General features: G+C 41.3%; 1 protein-coding gene across 1 annotated transcript; it reads left to right on the top strand.

Annotated features, from left to right (window-relative positions):
- Positions 1–13,240: 13,240 nt before the first annotated feature.
- Positions 13,241–16,881, top strand: pou4f2 (POU class 4 homeobox 2). The gene is made up of 2 exons (XM_051385666.1): positions 13,241–14,105; positions 14,416–16,881. The coding sequence occupies exons 1-2, from the start codon at positions 13,893–13,895 to the stop codon at positions 15,343–15,345; spliced, it is 1,143 nt and encodes a 380-aa protein (XP_051241626.1). The 5' UTR covers positions 13,241–13,892; the 3' UTR covers positions 15,346–16,881.
- The last annotated feature ends 521 nt before the right edge of the window (positions 16,882–17,402 follow it).

A 17,402-nucleotide genomic window follows, 5' to 3' on the forward strand; every position in this document is an offset into this window, starting at 1 on the left:
ACTGACTTAACCAACTCTCCATCAATTAATATTAAGGTCGTTACTGCACCTAAATGACACACAGACACCCACTGAAGCTCCCCTGTTGCATTTCTGATATCTTAAAATATGGGTTTGATTGGATGTTTTCACTGACAGCGCTCAAAATTAGAGCTCACCTTATTGCTTTATTTACATTATGAGCTACATTAAACAAAATGTTCTCTTAAGTCTCTTATTGATTCCTACAAGATGATTAAAAGCAATCGCACCTTGGCTTGTTTAAGTGGGAGCCAACACATTTACAGATGGATGTGTCACTGGCTCATAATAAAAAAGTCCATGCAATGAAAGTACAATAAAATACATGGCATGAGATATAATGCTATGGGCAATTAAAGTCAACCGCACAAAAAGGACCACACAGCCCTTATACATATTCACTCTCCCACTGAAATCCATAGGAATTGCTAAGTCATCTTCCATGTCTCTGAGGCATTCACGTACAATGGCACTTTTATCATATGCTTATCAGTGGTGGCCCCTCTCTTATAGAGCTCGATCTTTTGGCCCCTCAATCACGGAGCATATTACTCCTCTGTCAGAGCAAAGCACTTCCTAACGACAGGGAGGCCAGCTGGGACTGAGGAGAGGGCAGGAGGCACATGCATTAACATAATAATCCAACCACGCTCCCACAGGCCCCGGGGCCAGACAGCATATTAGGTAGGCCCCCCTCATAAGGTCCTTGCAGAGAAATAAAGCTGCTTTATGGTGAGCCTGTCAACCTGTGGGGAGGGCAAGGCTTTACCTGTGCTAATTGTTGACTGAAAGAAACCGTTACTATAGCTGCACATGTGTAATAGTGATCTTTTTACGTGCTCAAAAAGACTACGTGTTGGGTAATGTGAAGTATAACTTAACCTAGTTCTGAATATCTCACGATGGATTAAAGAGAATAAGTAAGACTGCTTCTTTCTCTCCCTCTCTGTGCACACTTTCTTTGTTGTCCTCTATATCACATTGCAACACAACATAACCCAGTAGCCTGACACATATTTCTGAGTATAGGAAGCATCTCCTCGCCTCCTCATACTTACTGAAGTGAAATGCGGAGAGACACAGGCTTTGAGGACAAGAGAGACCGAGAGGGGAGAGAATAAGGGGGTTGGGTGTTGGTTCCCCAGCCTTCCCTGTGGCATAAACTGGGAAGCGTTAGCAGCATGCACTGAGGCCTGTGATCCTTTGGACTGAGGTCCCATGGTACCTTGTGTGGCCTGCACATTTCTAACCACATGAGACACTTGCTATCATTGCGTCAAAGCCATCATAATAAAGCCATGCAGTTATAACATGCTGCTTATGCCTCGAGACACAACAAAAAAAGCCAATACACCAGCAACAAGAGAAAGTATAAATAAAAAGAGTGAAGTTCAGCTATATTCGGAGAAACTTTAGCTTCTGCCAAACCCAATCCGGCATCACATCCACTGGTAGAAAAAAAAAAGTTAATATAGAGAAGAGAGCCAGCCAGTTATTTAGTAGGAAACCAGCAGCAAAGAACTGTGTGGAGCATTTTCATTGAGAGGCCTGTCTAGCACAGCCTGACTGTCAGTGCACCTCTAATGTGAATGTCCCACTGACTGCTACTGTAAGGCTGTCAGTCGCTGGTTGGGGTCCTTGACTGAAGACTCTCACTAGCAGTTCACAAACAGTAATACCTCAGTGGCGAGAGAGAGGCAGGCAGGGAGGAAGAGAGGAGTGAAGAGAAAAAGGATCTCCACAAATCATTTTGATCAAGAGACAAGGTAGCAGTGAGGTAGACCTCCCCCCGCCCCCCCGCCCCACGAGGAGACAACTCTCTAATTGGTGGAAAGGGCAGCCTGTCCGTGGCCGTATGCACTCTCAGATCTCTCCCAGGACAGCCAAGGCAACGTGCCAATTACTGCCAATTGTTGGCCTGTGGTTGAGATGTGGACAGTTGTCCGCATGGAATAAGAGTGAAGGCCTGGCAAACGGGCAAACGATCCTGCTGATGCTGATATCGTACAACAGCAATTTAATATTGCACAGTTAGCCCACAAACTTTCATAAAAGAAGCCATTACCATCCTTTTTAATGAAGTCTGGTTGACTTAGCGTGTAGATTCTGCGAAAAACTCAGAAATTATTAAATACAGTCCACCTTCCAATACCTGCATTCACATGGAGTTAAAGCAGCTATTTCAAGCCATGCTCCTTAAACACCACTTTTTAAAAGCCCAAATATAGCCCATGTTTGGTGGGGCCAGCAGGCCATTATGGGGGTCCTTTTAGCGGAAGTTGAATATATACTACTTCATGTATTATCCATTAGTCACTCATCATGGTATAGGTCAGACCTGGAGCACAACCTCTCCTAGCAGTCAGACAGAAGCGTAGAATAGCAGGCCTTTACATCTCTGCTCACCCACAACTCATAACAAGAACGGCAGAAAGTGTAGCAACGAGGAGGGAAAACAGTCATAATTCTTGTTCAACCAAAAATCACTATAATGCTCTTTAATTGTGTAGGCAAAAATCTTTTCAAAAGAGCATGGTAATTTTACCCCGTTAAATTATTCAGCGCACATTAATAACGGTCGGGGCCGGGGTGGATGAGAGTGGCTGTTTTAGGAGTGATGAGCTGCCGGAGCTGGAAGACAGGATCTCACTAAGGCAGTTTTAAGCCTCGTTTTAAAGTTACATTTTCAAGTAAACGACATTAAAAAATGACCCAGAGTAACCCCAAAAGGTACTGGGATTGGATGTTGGTGCAGGGCTTTAAATACACTCATAAAAGCCGACTTTCTGTAGAACAACTTCTCAGTGGGAGGCTTGACAGGAGCAAAAAATGACAATTTAATAATAACCGATTAATATTTTTGGTTCATTTGTTAATTCTCTGCATATTTTTACTAATAACAAAGCTCAGCTTCAGTGAAACATTAGTGATGGGATCGTATAATGGTTGCAGCTCTTGTCAAAAATGTAGATATATAGGGTGCATAAATACAGAAAAGGTGAATTCCAGAGGAAAACAAGATAGCCAAGAATCACATATGTCCATTAAAAGCCACAAAGAATGAAACCTCAGTGTGGCTCTATGGTAAATTCTCTTTGTTTTTGATAGTTGTTCATCTGTACACTTCAAACAGTGAGAGCCATAGTAGAACAACAGATAAAAACAGAAAAGGTCACAATCAAGATCTGATGAAGGGCAGTGTTGACTATAGGCTTTAAGGGATTCCAGCCAGCAGATAGCAGATCCAAGGGAGCGATGCAAATGAGAATTTGCATGAACCATGCACCAGCAAAGGTAATATACATAATTGGAGAAAAGGGTGGCGGGTGTGAGGGGGGATTCTCTATCAAATACGGACATGAAGCAACACTTTCTATACTTAATAATTAATACAATACGGTGCACACACACATTGCATGGGATGCATATCATCCATCCATTGAACAATGACTTTTAAGTGCACTAGAACATAGTGAGCCTGACAAAAAATGCACAAATGTGTGTGAGATGAAATACGCCTCTTCCCCCCATAAAGATGAAAAAAAAGCAACAAACGCCTTCCCTAGGCAGAGAGAGCTTAACTATTCTTCTCAGTTCAAAGTCAGGGTCTACTCTAAATATTTGTGTATTAAACATAACACAGAAGATGGAATAAATGGAGGGCTATAAGAGAAGTGCAGGGCCTGCAGGAGAAAACAACATGGAACTGCAATGCTTCTTAATGTCAGTCTGACTAACACAAACAACCATAGTGAAAAACAAGCCAAGGCTTCAAATCTTGTAGAAGGTATAAATCAGTGTGAGTCAGATGCTTGGTGGCTACAATTCATAAATGTACTGGAAATGCTGGTGTAAGTGGCCTGGTGTTTGTAGATAAAGTATCACCTCCTCAGTTTCAAGAACAGGTTTTTGAAAAAAAATAAGCAAAGAATTAAATTGCTAATGACAGTCACACCTCAATTGAATCAGTTCAATTTCAACACTTAAAGCTTTCGAGGTATGCATAAAGGGCCAGTCTAAGGAGGCACCATACAGCATGATTAAATCTAAATACGCTGACTCTTACACTGTTTGTTTGTTTATTGAGGCAAGTCAGGGGGTGTTCTGAGCCTCAGAACTGCATTTAAAGCTGATCTGGCTCCTTCAGACAGTGCTGCATCCGACTTCCTGTTGTCGACTCGGAGTTGCCACGGAAAAATTGCTGCTGCAGCCTTAGACAACCTACAGCACTTTGTATGCCGAAAGAAAAGAGTTAATTAGAAATACAAATTCTCCCAGATTGTTATTAATGGGAACTGTAGAGTAAGCAACACATATTTTGTGCCCATAAGTAATTCTCAGGTATCTTTGATCTGTGGCCCACAGCGGATGCTGCTGCGTGCCGCTGTCTGGCTTCTGGGACTCTGCCAGCGCCAGACATCTGGCTACTTTGTTATCATTGGCTGATCTGCTCCCGGGAGGCCACTCTTGTGACACCAGGCAGAGAGTGTCCTGGCAAGGAAAATTATCAGCACATTTTGAGTGGATTAGAGTTCCAAAGTGGTCTTCAAATCTCTACAGGGGTCTGGTGAGCCATGCTCTACTGGGGGTTCCTCAGGGCTCTGTTTTGACAACACTGTTGATTTGAAAGGCAGCGAGGGTATGGCTCCCACTGTTGCATCACAGGTTTCAGGCAACATCTTAGGAAGTGAAAAAAAGGCCTCCAATTATGATCTGTCAGATGCAGAAGGGAAAAATGCACCAAAGACTTCCCTTGATTAGTGTGGAGATTCGGAGTAGCAGCTAATGTTTGTACTAGAGTGCTGCATGTCGTTTATACTCCAGTGTCATATCTGGCAAAAATTTATTAAGTCTGCATTTGTTTTTACTGACTAATGTAGTTTTGTTTTCTGCAGCTATGAAATTTTCAGTCACGTTCATAATACCTTTGCCTTGAGCTTTTTAACTCTAAAGGAGTTAAATATGATTCCATCTCAAAGGTTGTGTGTGACAATCCGTTATACAAAACACTTGTTTAGAGGTCAAAGAAAAGAATGCTGCATAAGCACTGTCTTAGTGGAAGAAAAAAAGCAATGATTTGACAATCTGAACCTTATTCAGGGGATTGATTGAGGTATCGTGTCTTCTCCCTTTTTTCTCTTGGCGTTTCCATTTGTGAATACAAAGCTGCGGTGACCCATAAATATTACATGGTGTGGAGATGCAAAGCAGGAATTAATGACTGGGGTGTGTGTGTGTGAGAGAGAGCGTGTGTATGGCAGGTCCCTATGGGATTCTGCTTAGACAGGCGGGCATGGTGAGGGTGTGGTCTCTCTCTTGCTCTCTTTCTCTCTCTCTCTCTCTCTCTCTCTCTCTCTCACACACACACACACACACACACACACACACACACACACACACACACACACACACACACACACACAATGTTGACTGTATTTTTTTTCTCCACATCTCAACTGGGCTGCATGATTTTTGGCCAGTGTGCTAACCTGCCTGTCAGTAGCTCTGTGGTTGGCCACCGTTTCAGCCTGTTGTTTTCACTCTATTACTCACTAAACTCTTACCAGTTATACTGCACAGAAAGAAGACCCCAGCTTCAAAGGAACTTTGGCTTAGAAATAATTGGTGCTGAAATGATTAATGACTTAATCAATTAACATACATGTTTGATAACTTACAATCATTTGAAAAACAAAGATGACAAACATTTTGCTTCTTAAATGTGAGAACTTGCCACTTTTTTCGGACAAAATAAACAATTTGGAGATGTCACCATGGTGTCTGGAAACTAATAGAGGGCATTTTTCATACTTTCTGACATTTTTCAATTACTGACTTGATTGGAAAACAATTAAGAGGTTAACTAATGATGAAAAGTATTAGTTGGTTTAACTGATCTGAAAATAGTAATTGCAGTTGCATCAGTTGCAGTCCTACTATCTCTGTTATGCACAAACCTCCACACCATATATTCGTTGTGGGCTCAAGCAGCACATGATACAACATGAACAGCTGGTTACTCGACAGCATGAACCAAGTTGTTGACATTGCTGCGACTGCATACTGCATTCCAAATATTGTCATAAAACATAGCTAACATGTGACCAGGGCATTGTGAGGTAATGACAAAGTAGTTATCTGAGGTTACAAGAAAGAGACAGACAATAAGAAAAGTACAAAGAGAGAGAGAGAGAGAGAGAGAGAGAGAGAGAGAGAGAGAGAGAGATGGAGAAAGAGAAAGAGAGAAAGGGAGAGACTGAGATCAGCTTTTCCTCTCTGCTTAGCATGATGAATCGGTTGAGGAGGGGCCACTTGACACCTGTCACCTAACCAGCCAGGCACAATTACCTCCAGGGGGAGGACGGGGGACTTGCTAGGGAGTTGTGCATAGCTCCCAGTGAAATAGACGAGCGTTTGAAGATCATTAGTGTTACAGGCCCTGTCTTCGTGGCCCTGTCCAACCTCCTGAATGGCTTGCTTTGATCACCGCACTGCGTTTTTGTCAATAGTATGGGTACACCGCATAAATTATAAAGTTATACACACAAAGTCAGCAGGTAAAATGCCACAGTCAATTTCTGTTTCGGCCACAGATGGGGCAGCTGATTGCAGGTAATGAGCGTCATCACCGCTCTGCAGCCAATAATGTGCGGTGGCCGAGCTCTCATGTTGCTATCATGTTCAGGCCAATGGTTTTGCAGAGTGGCACTCACATGTTTCCAACACAACAAAAAGAAAAAAATTAAATGTGAAGCTGTTCAGAACAGATCCTAGTCTTATCTAAATGTAAATTCAGATTCATGTCTTCGTATGTGTTATGTATAAGATCTGTGTATTTTTAATAAACAGAATTAAAGACTTTTTTTGTCTCAATATGCTTTTACAGTTTGACAGTGTGTGGCAGGTAAATGTGACAGATTGTAAATAATCTGTTAAAGAGAAGGTTACACTGGTTATGTTTTTAAACCTCTAAATAAAATATAATCGACAGGAAATTTGGAGTTGTGATAAATAATAAATGCAGCATATTTTTCATATATAGGTTTATATGAATGTATGTATGTGAACACCAAATTTACTTGGTTGAACCAATGCAAAATACAAATTTAGAAATACATCCCTTAACTAGGCATGAACTAAAAGCATAGGTTGAAGGACAGTTCAAGATTAACAGTATTGAGGATTTCACACATGACAAACATTCAGATATGTCACACATACCGCACAACTGCAGAAGCACACCCTGTTAAGTATTGTGTTTGGCAGTGCACTGCAGTGGTTTCAGTGAATAAAAATGATCATTATAGCTGATGAGGCAAGGGCTTCGAATGATGACAGCGTGACAGCAGTGAGCCTTTTTAATTTGTCGGATCAGATTGTGACATGCTCCATCACAGGACGAAGGAAATCTTTTCATTTGTGCAGAAGAAAGGGGGAAAGGAGGTCAATTAGCATCAACCATTAGACAACCCAGTGACAAGCAATATATTACCGTGTGGGACAGTCAAACTAATGAGAGAGGCAGAAGAAATGTTCATTCAGGTTGGACAGAATTCTGCAATCATCCTGCTACATTAATCACTTGTATACCATTTGACATACGCATTCTTTATAGTCGCCTGCTCCAAGGTGTAACTCCTCATATATGCTGCCTTCCTCAACATTGCGTTTGTTGTCATATGAGGTCAGGTTTACTCAAAGGAACGTCTGTCATGTCAAATGTTATCCTGCAGAACTATGTGCACCAATGCTGCATCAACTGCATGCTGTTTACAGTCATTCATGCTTGAATACATACATTTAAAAGGATTTATTATTTTTATCCATTCATTTAACATTCAAATCTGGAAGGCATTTTAGCAGATGTGTGAATGGCCACATTGTTTTAAAGATCACAAAGGCTTCCACCAATATGATCTTTGCCAAAAGCAGCACGAGAGAGAGGATCTCATTTCATCAGAAGAGACAATCTCAAAGTGAGTTTTTTTTTTCTTTTTTTTTGCAGGCAGGCTTTATTTGACTGGCTGTCAGGTATAACGTGCCTCTCTCGATATTGATCTGAAGTACCTAAAGGTATGTGACATCATTATGAGGCTTGACCTTATCATCTGCTGCCCTGCAGCCTATAGGCAGGGCTGGGCTAGAATCTAATGCCTCCCCCCCCCTAAAGGGTTGGTACCTGGTGCGTAGTAGGGAAATTGGTGGTGGTGTTATTTGTTTTCCTGACCTTATGGCACACCTCACTTTCAAGGCCTCTAATCAGTCATGGCCTGAGGTTGGCTTCACTACTAGGCCAGGTTAGCTGACTTTGCTGTTGGTTGTCGTGAAGTAGTCAACACAAGTTATGATACTGGCCATAATGGTATGGAGAAATATGTAAATATTGAGTCAATCACCAGACTGAATGTTGAGAATGAGCAATTGTACAACACCCCAAATCACATTCAATGCCAACATTTAAAAATTATATATTTTTACAATATCTGTGTATGGAAAATGCAGTATGGTTAGGTGAAGGTCATGGTTATGGTAAATAAACTATGGTTATGGTTAGCAACCTAAAACACTTGGTTAGAGCTGTACTAATTAATACTTTAATATTAACAATGGGTTAAATGACTGTGATGTGAAAGCTGATACTTGTGGTCACAAACCCACAGATAATTATCATCCAACTCTGCAGTTCCCTTCAGCTCTACAGAGCTTTTAGTTTCTATCCACTTATTGTTTTGGTTTGACAGCTGCAACTGTACTGTTTTGGATCACTCTCACCGCTCTTTACAGCATTGTTAGCAGCACACAGCTGTTTTCAGCAAATTACTTCTGATAAACCACTGTACACTCCCTGCCAAGAAGCAAACAGACAGACAAGCCCAACATTTCTCCCATGACTTGGTGGAGACCACAACAGAGCAAAATGAAGAGGAATATTGGACTTATATTTGTCAGGTGGACACAAATACGACTCAAAATAAATGCTAAAATTGCTCTTGCAACTGTTTGCTAACTTGTTTACCATATAACTTTATTAAGTGATAATATGTCAGTGTTGTTACATTGCCCCAAGTGGCAGAAAATCTATTAAGGCACCTTTAGATTAGGGAAAGATCACAAAGAACAGACACTGTTATTTGTTAGACTGCAAACTCTATTATTCTACATGAAGATGGGATGCGCTAAAGTTGCATCCACCACCCCAACTTCCACATCGCACTATAAAACTGTCCAATATGAACGTAATTACTAGGGCTACTGGGCTGAGGTGGTTTAACACAGAGGTGATACGATTAACATATTATGAAGCAATTTAACACTGCAATTTGTGACTTAAGAAGGTGTGCTGTTTCATTATTAGCATTACGTCATGTTCCAATATCCTTTTGTTATCATTAAATGAACAGATATTTTATCATACAAGAGGCAAAATGTAATGTCCTTAAAACTAGATTCCCAAACATTTCAGGTCTTACTGAACAATTTTAGGAAAAGTGGCTCTAATAAAATGTCACACACAAACAAGCACATCAAACTATAAAACTAATTAGAATATCTTGCTTACTGTTAATGCTTTTATTTAGCCCCACATAGACATGAAATAGAAATCCTGCTCACTGTTTGTATAGCAGTTGAGCTGCAATTCAAGTGCAGTTTTTGAAACCTCTTTCATTATCTCAAGTGGTGAGCCACTTGTTCCCTCTGAGAGCTACAGTACAGTGTGTGACATTTAGTAAATCCTGAAGGCTTCTACCTTTTGTTGTATGCATTTAAACAACACATTAAAGCCAGAATGTTCCTTGTGGAACCTGTCACATTTCCCAGGTAAAGCAGATGAATAAATAAAACACCGCTGTTAGAGGCTGAAACACCCCCTTCTTTGTGTGATTTGCTGTTGCCTTGAGTTAGATCCTGATCTCTTTGTAGGCCCTCTCCCAACAAGCATTGACCTTCTGCTCCGACATGTAAAGAGCTCCACGAGATCAGAAAAGGGAGGGGGAGCTGTGAATAAAGGCATCACCACTGCGAGCAGCCAAGAGACTTCATCCACTTCACTCCACACTTCTCTCCCTCTCCTCTCTCTGTCTCTCAGTGTAGCTTTATCTCTGTGTTCAGTCTAGGAGCGGAGATACCTTGTTGGCGGCACAAAGGAGCGGTTCTGTAATAAAAACAGCTGTCTCTGGTGGTCTTGGTGTAATTGGGATTGTTAACGTGGAGAGCTCCTGAGGGAGACTGAGAAGAGTATGTCTTTGTGTAAAGCACACAGACACCTCTGCAGCACTCCTTGATTCGGATGTAAGTAAGAGAGTGAGGAGGAAAAAAAGCAAACAAGTCACCTGAGTTATATCAAGCCCTGCTGCATGTGCTCTCTCTATTTTACTTGGGCTTTACTTTTATTTTTAGACAGTGCCTATTTATTTATATGTAGTAAAGCTCCTTGAAGTGAGGGAAATCATTTTGTGCACAATTCTACTGAGGGTTTATGTTTTTAAAGGCAAGGTATGTCTGCACCTTCCAGCGTTGAGACAAGTGTTCTTATGATAGCAACATTTCCTCCAATTACTGCATTGGTGTGATGACACAAATTGAGGACAAAAATATTTAAAAACTGGAAGGGCATTTAGCTGATGATACAGTCAAATTTTTAAAAAGTTAAAACAAAACCAGCCCTACCTCAAGGGTGTAGGATGTTTGTCATTTAGAGGCTTTTTTCTATATATATATTAAAATATTTGTTTTACACAAATCAATTCTGAAATGCCGCGATAACCTGTATATTTGTCTTTCCTCAGTAAAGTCTTATTATGAGTTAGGTTTATTTTTGCAAATGACTCATTTTAAATACAATTTAAATTGTACATATAAGGTGCTACTGTAGCCCCCATATAAGCAAATACAAATTAAACATTACAAAAATAAAACTAAATTATATGATATTTAAACCCATTTTGATATTAGATAACAAAGATCTGTTATTCTTACTTAAATATCCGAGATTGCCACTCCATTGTGTTTCTGTTTGCCATGGTAAGACCCTTCAAAGGTAATTCTCTTAATCAGTCTGACATACTGTCCTCCCTAAAACGTGAGAAAGCTGTTGGCATAGGAAATAAAAGGTACATGAACACACTCACGAAAAGTGTTACGAAAATGTACTTCAAAGTCGATTGCTTGGGAGCAGCTCGGGCTGATTTATTTGACTTAAGATATACTTTTTTGTGTGTTTCATTGTGGATGAAAATTTCATACACCAATTTAGAGGTGGTGAAATATAAATGATTTCTTTAAAGTTTCATCATAAATCAGTCTGTCGGTATATGTGAGCAGACACTGATTGCTCCTTGATGTCTCCTGAGCCTGATCTCTGTCTCCTGGTGTCTGGAGGTGGCTCCAGCAGCGCCTGTTGTCCCGCTGGGGAGGCAACATATTTCTGCAGCTGGGTGTCTCTCTCTCTCTCTCTCTCTCTCTCTCTCTCTCTCTCTTGCAATGTAAAACTGATATGCAGCAGCAACAACATGCTTTTTTTTGTCGCAGGCGTTTGGACATAGCCTATTAAATATCTATGTGCAAGAACAGCATTAAAAAAACAAAACAGGAATTGACATGTAGTCGCTCACAAAGACCCCCACGTTTTCAGAAGAGCGCGTCTACGTTAACGCGGTAACATCGGTAGCCTCGATTAAAATGCTTATGGACTTTTATTGGAGCGGTGCACAGGCTGTGGCCACATACCGATTGCAGCGGCGTGTAGCAGTGTATAATTAGGATAAGACCATGCTTCATAATCTGAGGTGAAAAGGTGAATTACTTTGAAATCCTGGAAACATTAGCGATTTATATTATTAACACATTTAAGGTGATTAAGGGGTCAAAACACTGTCTGTCAAAGACATTGATCACTGCTTCATTACAGATACGAGATGTCACACCTTCTTGTGCGTGTGTGTGTGTGTGTGTGTGTGTGTGTGTGGGTGTGAGGGAGAGAGAGAGAGAGAGAGAGAGAGAGAGAGAGAGAGAGAGAGAGAGAGAGAGAAAAGGGGGTGTTTTGAGAAAATTTGAGGCATACAGGAAAATATAAAAACAAAACCAAGAGGCATTGTTTTCCATAAGAATGCTTTCTAACCTCCGGAGTGACTTCACATCATAACAATTATCTCATCCTATAGACGTGACCATATTAAACAAATTAGACACCCCTTGTTAATTACAACGTGATTACATGTTTTAATTGCGTTACTGATGGCGTGGTTTAATTAGGGGAAAGATAAGATAATAGCCTGATATGACAAGTATATAGATCTGCAATTAAATAGTGCTCATTATTTTTAAAAAATCCACTTTTATCGTCATGTATTGAGTAACTAATGTCACTGCTGCATGCAAAGCACCGAGCATAAAATAATACAAAATATTATAATTTTCTTAATAAGTTTACTATTTTATTTCTGGTATTTTACACAGGTTTATTTTCAAGATTTATAAAACTGTCATAGAAACTAAGGAGAAAGAAATTGCTAGCGATTATATGAAATCTTTCCTACACCTTAAATTTAGATATAGCTAAACCATAATCTCAGGAGTTGTCAATTCTATTACAACGTGTATTTAATTGTTAACAATTATTTTAACCTTAATTGCAATAATAAAATAATAGCAATATATATATAAATATATATATATATGATTTAACGCTAATAACGTTGGTGTATTTAGCGCTAAGCAGGTGGAGAAGAGATGTCTCATGAGAGGCGCAATTGTCTATTTAAAATCCGTTTACAATATTCAACAATACAATATTTTCAGGTGCAATAAATCGGAATTCAAAAAGTCTCTGAACTCAATAAGACGTGGTGCCGGTAACGAGGTGTTGGTGGTAAGAAGTAGAGTCATTTGAAATAAATGCCTTGTCGCAGACTGCCCATGCGCAGAGTCCCCAGCGGCGGCGGCGGTGGTGGAGGTGCTGGTGGTGTGGCTAATGAAGAATAATAAATCATGAAAGGGTTTTTCAGGTACAGCTGAAAAGAGAATGTGTGTGTGTGTGTGTGTGTGTGTGTGTGTGAGGGTGAGAGACTGAGAGAGCTATAGAGAGAGAGAGAGAGAATGGGGGGGGGGGGTGTGTGTGTGTGTGTGTGTGTGTGTGTGTGTGTGTGAGAGAGAGAGAGTGTATGTGTGTGTGTGAGAGAGAGAGAGAGGAGAGAGAGAGAGAGAGGCGGAGAGAGACTCAGTCTGCCCTTCGCCTCAGAGCAGAGGCAGTTCGGGTCCCCGCAGCATTCAACGTAGTCGAAGAGGTACAGTACAGAGACTGTCACCGCCATTACTTCTCACTTACGGTCATTTCAAGACGGAAACTTTTGGCAAAAAAACCAAGCCCAAACAGGTCAACGAAAGCGGCAACAGTTTTAAACTTGAAGCATTTTGGAAATCCTAAGAGACGGAAAGAAACTTTTTTTCTAATCTTTTTTTTTTCTGGCGTCGTCTTTGAGGAGTTCTGCCAAAAAAAAAAAAAAAAACAAGGCAAAAAAAATTTATATAATAGCTACAAGGTGGAGACGGTTGAAGGAGGAAAAAAAAACAGTAAGTTATTCTTTTTTTTTTGAACAACCGCGCCACAAGTCCACAAAGGAAAAAGGTATCGGCTGCGCGCAGTTGCATGGCTTGTCTGTGCCTCACTTGCCAAAAAGACGAGACACCTCCATACCTCCGCTAGTAATAATAAATAGGTGATAACTTCAGTGTTGGACGACCGTCTTCAGTCAAACACTTTATTCGACAGTGACTTGAGATTCCTGCGAAGCAATTGGGCTTCAACTCCCGACCAAGGAGGCGGAGTCTTAACTTATTAAAAGGAACTTGCCGAGGTTTGGACGCCCGCAAATATGATGATGATGTCTCTGAACAGCAAGCAGCCTTTTGCTATGGCCCACACCAGCTTGCCCGAACCGAAGTATTCGTTGCATTCCTCCTCATCCTCCACTTTGACTTCCAATGCACCGTCCTCCTGCTCGTCCTCCCGACACAGCAACACCATCATCAGCAGCAGCGGCAGCAGCTCGGAGGCGATGCGCAGAGCCTGTCTCCCAACCCCACCGGTACGTATTCTGCATAATCACAGCTTAAAGGCACATTTTGACAGCCCACTTTTTTTGCTTGATGTTTTTTTCATGTCTGCACAGCAAATCACCCAACACCTCCATATTTTTTTCCTCTGCTCAACTTATGTATTCAGTCGGCTTTGCCTTTCGTATTAATTTTTATGACCTGGGATGTTGCATGTGTCTTGTTTTGTGTGCTCCCTTTTTTAGGATTTCTTTTTTTCACATTCTGGAAATGTTTTAAACCGAGGAGTGGAGGGCGAATTCCCTGCTGACAGTTATGTGTGCATTCTATTTGCAATTGCAGAGCAATATATTCGGAGGCTTGGATGAGAGTTTGTTGGCCCGGGCTGAAGCTCTAGCGGCGGTGGATATAGTCTCGCAGACCAAGAACCACCACCACCCTCCACATCACAGCCCCTTCAAGCCGGACGCAACCTACCACACCATGAACACTCTCCCCTGCACCTCGTCTTCCTCCTCCTCCTCGGTGCCTATTTCTCATCCGTCCGCCTTGTCTGGCCACCACCATCACCACCACCATCACCACCACCACCAGCCCCACCAGGCACTGGAGGGGGACCTGCTGGACCACATCACCCCGGGACTGGCACTAGGAGCCATGGCAGGACCGGATGGCTCGGTGGTTTCCACGCCTGCGCACCCTGCCCACATGGCGGGCATGAACCACATGCACCAGGCAGCCATCAACATGGCTCATGCCCACGGGCTACCACCGCACATGGGCATGAGCGACGTGGACGCCGATCCAAGGGACTTGGAAGCCTTCGCAGAGAGGTTTAAGCAGAGACGGATCAAACTCGGGGTTACCCAGGCGGATGTAGGGTCAGCTTTAGCCAGCCTGAAGATTCCTGGGGTGGGCTCCCTCAGCCAGAGCACCATCTGCCGATTCGAGTCCCTCACGCTCTCTCACAACAACATGATTGCTTTGAAGCCCATCCTGCAAGCGTGGCTAGAAGAAGCCGAGAAATCACACAGGGAGAAACTTAATAAACCCGAGTTGTTCAACGGCGCGGAGAAAAAGAGGAAGCGCACGTCGATAGCCGCGCCAGAGAAGAGATCACTGGAGGCCTATTTTGCCATTCAGCCGCGTCCCTCCTCGGAGAAAATCGCAGCAATCGCAGAGAAGCTGGACCTCAAAAAGAACGTGGTGCGGGTCTGGTTTTGCAACCAGCGACAGAAACAGAAACGAATGAAATACTCTGCATGCGTCTAAGAATCGCTTTAAACCTCCACCCACGAAAAGACTTGGAACTGTTTAGAGACGATTTGTATCATATTTCCTATCTCACACCTTTTTTTCAATCATCGATGACTTTGTGCTTTGAACTTCGAAAAATTCCTAAATATTGAACAATGACTGAAAAACTCGAGAGAAAAAAAAAACAAAAACAGCCCACAGTCACGTCTTTTACTCGCTGAGAGGGGAGACGTGGAGTCAAGTAAAGCATCGTTTGACAGAGCAAGTAAGAACACTGTTTCCACACTTACTATGCTACACCTTTTTAATGTCAACGCAGTATGACTTACAGGACTCTGTGCTTTAATTTTTACTTATGATTAATTTCAAATGAGGACTATAGTTTGCGTTAGCAGAAATTCCCCCCCACCCCCCTCCCCCACCCCCATTGAAACTAGCAATTTATCCACACACAGCGGGGCTAGTTGAACTCAAAGCACTTGGTTGGTGACTACTGATGTTTATATTTTTGGCTTATAGGATAAGCTACATTTTCCCTTCCGAGTTCATGACGATGCAGTCTGACATTTATTCAGGGTCCATGAGGGGATTGAGAGGACAATACACTACTTGGTCTTGAAAGCTAATATTAGATTACTGCCAAATGACCCCCCCCTCCCTCCCTCCCTCCCTCTCCCCCCCCTGTAAATTAATAATTTACTTGTCACACACTTCATTTTGTGTCTAAATGTGTAATTAATTCCACTTATTTTGTTACCATGTGTGATATCAAAGTCAGGGATCTATTTTTAAGATACCCGGGGTTTGGACTAAGGTAGGGTTGTTTATTATTAGGCCTCAGTATGTGGAGATATCGAAATAGTGGCTCACTTGTAAGGATTTCACAGAATTTCTAAATTAAAAAAATATGATGTCTTGCCGGCTGCAATAAGTTTTACAATCCAGCGTGGGCCGGTATCTTATGAACTATTTATTGAGTGAGGTCATGTTTACTTCATTATATATTTATTGGGATTCCCCCCTCCTCGTTTTGCTTGAGAAAATCAAATTCTGACAGCAAGTTAAGCGTGTTGTTCTGGTTTAAAGGGAAACGACTGTGAAATATACAGTCACAAAATTTTAATTTTACGATTTCTAACATTTGAGATGGTACAATCGAGATATATATGAGATAGTATTCTCTTTTTAAATTATTTTATGTATGTTTTCTGCTATTTATTTGTATAAATATACGCGCATCATTATGAAGTCGTTGCTTGTTAAAATTCACCTTGTTTACTAATGTTTTTTCTTGAAGAGAAAAGAAACAGCTTCATGGAAGTATACGTGTACAATGTAAATATTTCATTGGAACCAGTCGATGCACATAAATATATCCGTACAGGTTTTTGCTGTATTGCTGTTTTAGCTGAGGTAACTTATTTCTGTAATGTATGTTGCTTTTGGTTCCTGGTTAAATAATTCTATTAATTTATTACATCCATGTAATTTTAATTTATTTAATTATTGAACTGCAATGTGTTTCATTAAAGAAAAAACTTTAACATTTAATCGGACGTTTTCCATGACTACACTGTATAATATGGCTCATCCAGACATTAATATTCTTTTATTTATGCATCTATTTATTTATTGATGAGGAGGATGGAAACGGATAAGCTGTGGGCTGCACAGCTTTAAAAAAAAAAAAAAAAAAACATTCTGTGGATTCTTTAAGCTTATTGGACTGCTATATTGCCATTTTTTAAAGGTGACTTTGCCATCACCAAAAGGTGTGAGGTTTGATCTTATAAACAGCTCCATGCGCTCATGTGCCCATGAGCAAGACACCAACCCCCACCCCCACCCTTGAACCCAATCTGTTCTCCCACTGTATGGGTAATATAAGAGATGAATAACTAAAAAATGGATTTAGAAATGGCTTCTTTTTTTGCCTCAACACCGAGTCCTCCTCCAGGCCTCATCATAAAGCAGGCCTTGCAGGAACCCCATCTTCTATATTCCATCAATGTTAAAGACGCACGTGGCTCCTCCACTGACTTGCTGCCAGCTTATGCAGCTCACTGTTGCCT

The sequence above is a fragment of the Dicentrarchus labrax genome, unplaced genomic scaffold (assembly GCF_905237075.1).
Source record: "Dicentrarchus labrax unplaced genomic scaffold, dlabrax2021, whole genome shotgun sequence".
Taxonomy (NCBI): Eukaryota; Metazoa; Chordata; class Actinopteri; family Moronidae; genus Dicentrarchus; species Dicentrarchus labrax.

Bases quoted from the DNA above. Each gene is read 5' to 3' on its own strand.
- pou4f2 (XM_051385666.1), top strand. From the start codon at position 13,893: ATGATGATGATGTCTCTGAACAGCAAGCAGCCTTTTGCTATGGCCCAC. The intron at 14,106-14,415 runs GTACGTATTCTG...TTGCAATTGCAG, and splicing joins CCTGTCTCCCAACCCCACCG to AGCAATATATTCGGAGGCTT.